The 10361-nt window shown below is 43.3% G+C and overlaps 1 protein-coding gene across 1 annotated transcript in view; it reads right to left on the bottom strand.

Annotated features, from left to right (window-relative positions):
* Positions 1 to 5258: 5258 nt before the first annotated feature.
* Positions 5259 to 10361, bottom strand: part of PHEX (phosphate regulating endopeptidase X-linked) — a 98582-nt gene continuing 93479 nt past the window's right edge. The window contains exon 22 of the mRNA XM_056506024.1: positions 5259 to 9459. Coding sequence (XP_056361999.1) covers positions 9357 to 9459 — 103 coding nt within the window. The 3' untranslated portion in view covers positions 5259 to 9356. The remainder of the gene's footprint in view (positions 9460 to 10361) is intronic.

Below are 10361 nucleotides of genomic sequence, written 5' to 3'. Positions count from 1 at the left end.
GAAGGGGCACCTGCTTGCTCCCCACTCCTGCTTGGTGCTGATTGCCTGGCTGAAGGAGGGAGCAGGAATAAAGAGAGGCTGGAACCAGAGCACATCTCACACATTCACTCACCGTGTGTACACAGCACACACGGACATTTGCACCATGCATGGGAGGGAGGGGAGGGCAGGGCAGGAACCCTGTTGGGAGCCCTGCAGGAATACAGGAACCCTGTTGGGAGCCCTGCAGGAATACAGGAACCCTGGCAGGAGCTCTGCAGGAGTGTATGAACCCTGTTGGGAGCCCTGCAGGAATGCAGGAACCCTGTTAGGAGCCCTGCAGGGATGCAGGAACCCCGGCAGGGGCCCTGCAGGAGTGTATGAACCCTGTTGGGAGCCCTGGAGGAATGCAGGAACCCTGGAAGGAGCCCTGCAGGAATGCAGGAACCCTGTTGGGAGCCCTGCAGGAATGCAGGAACCCTGGAAGGAGCCCTGCAGGAATGCAGGAACCCTGGCAGGAGCCCTGGAGGAATGCAGGAACCCTGGAAGGAGCCCTGCAGGAATGCAGGAACCCTGGCAGGAGCCCTGCAGGAGTGCAGGAACCCCAGCAGGAGCCCTGGAGGAATGCAGGAACCCTGGAAGGAGCCCTGCAGGAATGCAGGAACCCCGGCAGGAGCCCTGCAGGAATGCAGGAACCCTGGCAGGAGCCCTGCAGGAGTGCAGGAACCCTGGCAGCTGGGCAGGTGGCACACCAATCCTGCCACCCTGTCAGTGCTCATGCAAACCAAGATGTGCCCAGTGCTTGAATAGAGCTCTCTGGGCCAAGTCCCTTCCTCTTCCCCATCCCATCAGGTTTTCCACAGCTAGGCTTCCCTAAGGAGGTTTAGCTGCATGGGGACCTGTAACCCCTGACACTAGAAAGGAGCATTGTACCCCCTGCTATAGTCCAGGGAAGGGGCTGAGTCACCATCACTGGAGGCATTTAAAAGGTGTGGAGGTACCATTTAGGAGCATGGTTTAGTGGTGGGCTTGGCAATGTAGGTTAACCATCTTTTGCAGCCTAAAGCATTCTGTGATTCCCCTCTGGGCAGCAGGGGTTGCCCTGTTTCCTACCAAGCCCTCCTGTGCTGCACTCCCTGCTGTGGAGAGTTTTGTTCCTTGCTCAGCCCACCCAGCAATCTGAGTCATCTCAAAACAAAGGGAAAGACACAGCTGCAGGCAGAGGCAGTTCTGCACACTGCACACACTCTGTAACACTGCTGGAGCTGGCACAAGCAAGGTGCAAGTGCTTTTATTACTGGCCTCAGCCAGAATGATGGCTCATGTCTTCCCACCTTTTTGATTTGTCCGAGAAATGTACTTTAATTTCTCGGTCAGGACAATGGATTTGTTTGTTTTGTCAGGCAGTACCATTTTAATGCAAGTTACCCAGACAAGCACAGACTTTTTCTGGTTGAGCAGCTTTATCTGCCCATGGTGAGCCACCCATCTCCTCCCTGCAGCCCAAGAGCACTGACCTTGCCACAGGCACCAACAGCTTCCCCTGCCACTCCAGCAACACAAAACTCCTCTGACTCATCATGGAGACCAAGACATTTAGGAGAGGGAAAAAAAAATTTACAGAGACAAAAATATTTATTACCTCAGTGTCATAAATAAGCCTACACTTAGTTTGATAGAACATATTGAGTTTATTTTAATGATTAATAGAACCATATCTAGAAAAAGGGCAAGTTGAAAAAGCTATTTTGCAACTCTGAAACAGTGATAAAGTCACTCTTGAAATGTTTAAAAATATAAAAATGGAGCATCTGCTAAACAAGAGCAAATAGGGTAAGTCCTATGCAAATGACTGAGGACAGGATGGATTCTGAAAATACCAGAGACTAGAAATTTCTTTCTGTCTAGAACAAAATGTGTGTCCCAAATAGTTTTAAATTAGTAAACTTTATGTGCTATTATCCAGATGGAGTAAAATGCTGGCCCCACAGACATTAATCACTCAATGAACTCACTGAGGTCAGAGTTTTACCCTGAGACTCAAATTTTTTAAAAATAATTCATACTTCTGACATTTTTATACACACTCACATAGCACAGACTTACAGACTTCCCACATTGTGCCCATATATATATAAAATCATTTATAGCAGTAATTGTACTAATGCTTTGTAAAACCTTTTTCTAATTTACAACACTAAAGAGTTTCTCATTTCTCTTTGTCCCCCTATTCACATGTTACTCCCTATTTTGCTCTCTTCTCTCCAGTCCAAACCAGCCAAGGACCATTCTAGCAGAATGACATGAAAGCACATGTGTTGTCTGATGAAGAGCAGCCCTATTTCACCAAACACACAGATGTTTTTGAGATGCAGCAGCACTGCATTGTTTTGCAGCACAGACCTACAAAAGCACCTCTTTATTCATTTAAAATGCTATTATATAGAGAGTAGCTGATTCATATTATGTGTTCCTTGGTGAAAAGAACAAAAAAATGTATAAAACTAGAAATCAGTGACAGAATTGCAGCTTTTCTGGGTGCTCCAGACACCCAAGAGAAACCCTAGTCCCCCAAGCCCCAGGGCTGGTTGGGGTGAACTCTCAGGAGACTCAGTGCAGTGACTCCACCAAGGACTGGACACACACCTGCCCCAGGAAGTTACAAAGGCAGACAGGTCTCCTGCACTCAGGCTTTTCTCCCAGCAGAAATAATCTGTCAAGTTGTATACCATTCCCAGGCCCAGTCTGGCAACTTCACATCCTACAATAAATTTTTATTTCTTATTACACATCATGGCATAAACTCACATGTTTGGGTTTCCCTAATTGTTGCATTTGAGATAGAAATTTTTTTTCTTGGTTCTACCCAAATACTCTCTTAGTGTCAAGAGGATGTGACATCATATTTTTTCAGATTTCCATACTTAAATGTCTGCTACTGACATTTTAGAAGAGGACTATGCTTTGCTCATTTAAAACAACCTAACTGGTCACTGCTCACAGCAGCACTGGTAAGTTAAATAAACTTTGTGGTAGAAAAAGTTTAAGATCCCTTTTGAAGCCTTTCCCCAAGTTTTGTTTACCAGTTTGGATGGTAGATATGGAGGCATGTATTATAATGTGCATCTCGGTTCACAACCACAGTTAATACATGCAGCTGTGTATGTGTCTAACCTCATACATAAAAGTGTTCCAGCTTTGGTGCTTATGGATTATTAAAATTAGATCATTATATCTCTTTCTTTGACCACAATTTAGTGTAACACATTATCTTGATTCTCAGTAACTTCCAACTTTGATGTTATATTTAATAAAATATAAAGCTGTGCTGAAGAATCCCTTGGGTATCTTTAACTTCTTTTCTTTTTTATTAATATATATTACCCTATAAATGGGATTAAATTGTCTGATTAGTGAAGCAGGCTCTCTCTGCAGCATTTAAACCCTGAATTCCTCTGGGTATTCCATAGACATTGTTAAAGCATCTTTCCAAGGTGCTGATAAACCCATGAGAATAAAGCCCAACATTTCCCTTGTGCTGGGGCTGGTTTCACACTCTGACCCCAACCTTTGCTTTTTTAATTCATCTTCCAGCACAGAAACCTTTGCTTTTCCCTTAGAAATGTTGTAAGGCTGCACAGTAAAGTAGGAGACAGAACTGATGCAGGATTTTGAAGACACCCTACCACCCCAAACCCAAGAGCTGTGTGAAGGCGGCCAGGGGCTGCATCACCACAGAGCATCATCCAAAAGATGCAGCAAGACCAGCACCACCCATTGTCCCCCCAGCAGAAATTGCTGCCTTGAAGTGGGTCAGTTCCTCTGCTTATGGCCCCCAAGCTGTGCCAGGGAACCTGGCCAGGCAGAGCCCAGGAAATGCAGCACTTAGCCCAGAGAAGCCCAGCTGGTGAGGCAAGAGCCCCTGGCACAGTCCCTGTGCCCAAACTAGTGCTTGGTCACACTCATGAAGTGCACTGTGTGCTGAGCTCAAGTTCACAAGGACAGGCACAAGGACTGTCCTATCAAAAACTCCTCTGGAAAATCCTTAAAAGCAGCTGGAAAGCTGAGAGAGGCATGGACTTGGGGAAGAGGAGAAGAGGGAGGCTGACAGGCAGGCTTCTCTCTCTCTCAGTGGCTTTTGTTGAGACAGCTCTGCCATCTGCCCTTGTGCAGCTCTACAGCACTCAGCCCTCACTCACAAGGGCTCATCAGAGGGGAATTTTAATTGTCTCCAGCAGGGTAATGAGGGCAAGGGGAGCCCATGCTCTGGCTGACTGTGCCTGCACAGCTCTCTGAGAGAGGAGGTCCTTCTTAGCCTGTCAAGCAGTAAAAGTAGTCTTGAGAACCTGGGGCACATCATTATGCTCTTTATTACATCTCATTAAGACTATATATTATAGAAGTAGTATTGTACAGTTGGACAGTGCCAAGCCAAGCAGGTTTTGCCATACTGCAAGCATAGGAAAATTCTTCATCACTTTGGCTTTATTTGCTAACACCATTGTCTTTAAAACAGTCAATCAATGTACTATGCACGTAGAAAAATTCAAATGTACAATAGATTGATCAGTAAATAAAAATCAGATTAAAAAGACTTAAACACAAAAGACCTTTTAAAGCACTCTAGTTTTGCCTCCTGAGTTGTCAGGTTTTTAACATTTCACTGTCAGATACATGTGTGTGTATATCTATATATCTATATATCTATATATCTATATATCTATATATCTATATATCTATATATCTATAAAACATTGTTGTGAGATATACTTCCAAGCCTGTAATTGAATAATACTCAATGAAAAGTTATATGAAAAAAACCTGATTATTTTAGAAATTATTCAACCAATTAGTGACATGATAGTGTTCCTACCTGAAGAATAGTGAGATCCCCCTTCACAGGGCATGACAGAGAGTTTTAAAATTCAGCTAAGTTTTTTGGTCCTTCAGTGTCCAGACCCAGGTTGGACATTATTTATGTACCTAAGCATTTTTACACAGGTGAATAGCACAGCTGCCTTTTCAGAGAGCTAAGTCTTCCACAATATGATCAGCAGAAATATTCACAGTGTATAAACTGGTGTTTTAGCATGTCAGGCTTTAACCAACAAAAAACAAAACAAAACAAAACAAAACAAAAACAAAAACAAAAACAAAAATAAAAAACAAATAAACAAAAAAAACAACAACAAAAAAAAAAACAACCAAAACCCCAAACCAAACACATACAAAAAATTAAAAAAAAATAAAAAATAAAAAAAAATAAAAAAATAAAACCCTAAGAAATACTAGAATAGATTAACTAGAATAGGTTTCCATATTTCTAGGACTTGAAGAAGGAGACATGGGACAGGAGTAGAGGCTGTTTCTTTATGTCTACACAGTAGAAAAATATCTCCTCAGATTACAAAGGTAAAAATATTTCATTCATAGGTGACGTTTTCCCTCCTGGTCACTGAAAAAGTAGATTGCTGAGCTAACAGGAAGAAACATTTCACAATATTACTGAAAATTAAGTGAAATAACAATTTTAAAGTGCTGGGGAAAGGATCTTTAGGGTGAAGGATTTGTTTGCATAGATGTAGTAAGATGAAGCTGAGAGCAAGGCAGGAAGGCTCTGCTGGCAGAGATCCAGAAGGCACAAAACAAAAACAAAGCACAGGTGGTCTGATAAAACAGAGGCAGAGCCCTCACAAACCATCACTAATGTCCTGGCTGGCTTTGATGACAAAGGTTTTAAGAACTTGTTTAATTACCTTCTGCTCTGCTTTCCAAATGGTGCCTAAGCAGCTTGTCCAAAGTGAACTGTAAATTGGATGCTCAGCTCTTTGGTTTGAGGTAAAAAGCAGCAGGTGAGGCAGGCCAGGGTCCTTGTGTGGACACAGGCAAGAGCAAAGCCCCAGACCCTGAGAACCTGAGTCAACAGCAAGGATTTCCTGAATAGGATAATACTGGTGAATGTACCAGTCAGCAGCAAGGACTGCTCTTTCCCCCTGGCACTGTCTGGGTTCCCTCTCAGCTGCCAAAATCAGGATACAAAATCTGGTCATGCCCTTTCCTCCTCTCTCCTGTGCATTGTCACCAAAACACCCAGCTCCCTGCTATCCTCCCAGCCCAGAACCTGTCCCCTGCCTGCTGCAGGAGATGGTCCAGCAAGGATGGAAGAGCTTGCAGTGGTTCCTGTGCCACTGGGAATACACAGCACCGTGCAGAAATCCCTGGTAACACACACGAAAGACCCAAGTCCAACAAGGAGTGGGAAGAGTGACATTTAAGGCAAGAAACATCAGATATTTTGAGGAAAAAATTCCTATCCAGTACAGAGAAACAACTTCATAAATCACAAAATGACAGACTGTCCCACTTGAAAATAACCGTGAGAGAGGAATTCTTGCAAATGCATCTCTGATTTGAGAGATAAAATTAGAAAACCCAAAGTTGACTGTTGTGAAACCATCTCTGCATATTCCAGTAATTTAGAAAGTTCAGATAAGTGCCTGAGTTGATATCCTGATTTTTCTGAGGACAACAACCATACTGGTACTACTTTTGATTGGGCCAGGATGTCAACCCTGAACTTAGTGCTGTTGATCCAAAGCAGCCAACATCAAGGCATGTCAGTGCTCACATGAGCACAGAAATAAAGTCAGTACATACTCAATTTGCTAAGGAACTTTCCCATTAGCCAGCAAACAGTACCCATTTGTTAAAGACCCATACCTGCTTGTTTGAGGGAGAGCTCTATGAAAATATTGCCACCACTATTTATGTGAGAAATACCTCCAGGAAAAAAATTTAGTAGTGGCAATTCAAATAATAAACTGTAATCCATAGAACTCAGGAACTGAGCTGGCATGAAGGAAGGGAAAATGCTTCCCTCTAAAGAAAACTTTGATTTTTTTTTTTTTTTTTTTTTTCAGGGAAAAATTGGTAAAAGAATGTTTTGGTCTCAAATTACAACAGCCTTGGTGACAGGAATGTCTGCTTCCTTCACTCTGGAAGGTAGTTTGAGATCCTATCCTTTCCATAAATTATGCTTCCATTATGTGCTCCTCTTTTCTAAAGACACACAGGGAAATAACCCAATTTGTTTCAGTTAGTTGGCTTCAGTAAACCTTCCTCCACCACGACTGTTGGACATAGGATGATAGAATGGGTTGGGTTGCAAGGAGCCTAAAAGATCATCTAATTCCAACCCCCTGCCATGGGCAAGGACAATTCCTTGCACTTCCACCAGGTTGCTCAGAGCCCCATCCAACATGGCCTTGAACATTCCTAGGGATGAGGCACCCACAACTTTTCTGGGCAGTCTTTTCCAGTGCCTCAGCATCCTCACAGTAAAGAACTTCCTCCTAGCACCTAATCCAAAACTACTCTCAGTTTGCAGCCATTCCCTCTTGTCCTGTACATGCCCTTGTGAAAAGCTCCTCTCCATCTTTCTTGCAGACTCCCTTCATGTACTGAAGAATGAAATTTAGGTCACACCAAAGCTTTCCCTTCTCCAGGCTGACCAATCCCAATTCTCACAACCTTTCCTCATAGGAGGGATGCTCCCCCTATTCCTCTTGGTGGCCTCCTCTCCCTTCCTCACCCTGCTGCCCTCAGTGCTTTGGATGCAGCACAGGACACTGTTGGTTTTTGGGCTGCAAATGCCTGGTTCTGGGTCATGTCCAGTCTCTCACCCAGCAGCATCCCCAGGTCCTTCTCAGCCACTCTTGATCTGTTCATCCCCAGCCTTTGCTGATACAAGGAGTTGCCAGACCTGGGTGCTGCCCCTTGCACTTGGTATCTGTGTCATTAATGAAGACATTAAATAACTGGTCCCAGTATGGACCCCTGAGGGCCTCCACTTGTCACTGATGTCCATTGGAACTCTGAGCCACTGATCACCACTCATCCAATCAAGCCCTTAACCAACAGTATTTGACCAATCCTTGTAAAAAAAGTTTATCTTACTTACATTTCTATACTGCTAAAATAAAATTAAAGCACATAAAAATTATATTTTGTATATATGTATAAACACACAGAGACCAATATGGATTGCAGTAATTAAATCAGTCTAAAGAAACTCCTTTTGAAATAATTCCACCGTGTAAAAATGAAATCATGCACAAGGTATAAATATATACCACTTTTATAGGTACCTTTCTGTTAGGAAAAAAAGAGCTGTCTGTGCATATTCTCTCAATGCCCATCCCACTCCCCTCAGTAATAGTTATGTGTTAAAGTTTTTCTGCTGTAATAAAATATCTTTTCATGAATATTCTTAAAAATCAAATTGAAAACTCAACTGGTCTGTATTTTTACTGTATTTTTAAGTTCTTTACTCCTAAATTGCTCTTTTTTTCCAGACAAGTCAAATGATGCTGCTACTCTGTTTTTCTGTCACATACTCTTACTTTAAAATCACAAGTCATCCTGCCCCATCCAGAACATGAGGACAAACAAGCACACTATTTACAACACTGTGTAAGACCCAGACACTATAAAATCCATCATTTAAAACTGGTACAATATTTGTGGCTTAAAAATATAAATGTAGATGAAGCTATCTTCAGCACAAGGTAAAAACCATCCCCTGGGAAAAAACTGCTACAGTGTAAACCGGAGTAAATGCTGCAATATTTATGAGAATAGTGGTGCTGGGAATCCCCTCTGAGAGCCTCTGATTTTCACCATACATTGATTTTTACCATGAGCTTCTCTAAAATTAGAAGAGGCCACGTTCTGACAAGAATCCCTTATGTTTTAGTCCTACAGATGGATGCCATGAGGTACTTTCTCAGCTTGAAACTGTTCCAAAACCAGAGGAACTAATCTGACATATTAAACTGAACTTATATAAAGTCTTGTGTCTTTACATCATGCAACATCATTTATGGCATGCTGGGCTGTGACAGCTGAAGTTATGAAAATGCAGTATCAGAGCTGGCTTTATAGCAGATCTCATGAATTTCTTCATCCAGAAAGAATAAATTTTGTGTGGGAGCATTCTGCATAGAACCCCTGCAGAGCAATAGATTAAAACTGGATTTTAGCACTTACATCTTGCTCGGCTATAAATCAGGAATTAGAATTGATAATGGCAGTTATCCATCAACAGCAGTGCAACTGCAGATGAGCCAGAGTAGTTTCATGGTTAAAAGGAGTTACTTTTTATTATTATGCTTAAAGAAAAGCTCTTCTATGTGGAATGTTTCTAGGCTCTAAACAGAGAATGATCAGATCCACGCAGATCATCAGCACGGATGAGGAAGACGCATTCGAAGTGGCACCTGTGGAGGTTCCAGAGCAGGTTGTGGAGCTGTGGCAGTGTGCTGGAGCAGGAGCAGTGGAGCAGTGGCTGCTGCAGCAGGAGAGCTGGGGCAGCCCAGCTACCAGAGGCGGCAGGACTCTGCCCCGCGGTTCATGGTCGAGTTGGCCGCGCACCCGAAGGCTCTGCGGAACTCCTCAAAGTTGCTCATGGCCCCGATCACTCTGCAAACAGAAAAGTGATGGACATGCAGGTAGCCTTTTGCCAAACACTACAGGTCTGCAAGTGTTTCAGTGTTTTCACTTCAGGCAGAATTGTCAGGCTTTCGTATAACTTTTTCCAGAAATAAAACCGAAATGATGAGGAGAAGGGCTCCCGGTTAAAGCTGGTATGAAGCAAATATTGTTTCATGCTTTGAGAAGCATCTTGCTTTGCTAGAAACTCAAATGAAAACCAAATGCATTTTGTGATACTGTGTCCTTTAGAGCAATTTTCTACTGCAGCCCTTGGCAGCACAGGTGGGAGATAGCAGTACCTGTGCATGGTGGAATCCTCCTCCCAGCCCTGCCAGACAGCAGCAGGCAGGAGGGTACAACATTGGGCTTGTGCTGGCTGTGGTTTCCTGTGGCTCCAGATTCCCCTGACAACACACTCTGCCCACCCACCCACAGCCACTGCATGCTCAGGGGACAATGACAGCTCCTCTTGGGCAGCTCAGCCGTGCACCTGTGAGTGTCTCAACTCCTCTGATATCTTTCAAATGTATTTTCTGAGCCTTCTGCCCTGACCAGCTCCCAGGCTCTCTTGCTTCTACCTCAGTGGTGTGGTACTGAAAGAGCAGCACATCCCTGCCTGGCACAGGCTGGACAATGTGTCTGCATTCCAGACTGGCACCTTCAGGAATAAAAGAGCTTGGTCTTTGCATGCAGTCATCCTTGGCTCCTGCTTTCATGTCTGCATTATTTGATGCAGTCAGAAATTCTTATTTTACCTTTGCTTGATTGCAAACTGTGTTGTTTGCTGCTTTTTCCTATGCTGTTTGACCATCTTGGGATTTATTAACCTGAAACTTGCAATCGTATTAAAGAGTTTTCTGACCTAAAAGCAGAAAAATATCTACTGTGAT

Source organism: Oenanthe melanoleuca, chromosome 1 (genome assembly GCF_029582105.1).
Source record: "Oenanthe melanoleuca isolate GR-GAL-2019-014 chromosome 1, OMel1.0, whole genome shotgun sequence".
NCBI lineage: Eukaryota > Metazoa > Chordata > Aves > Passeriformes > Muscicapidae > Oenanthe > Oenanthe melanoleuca.
The sequence above is the reverse complement of the archived record's forward strand: the minus strand, read 5'-3'. Positions and strand labels throughout refer to the sequence as shown.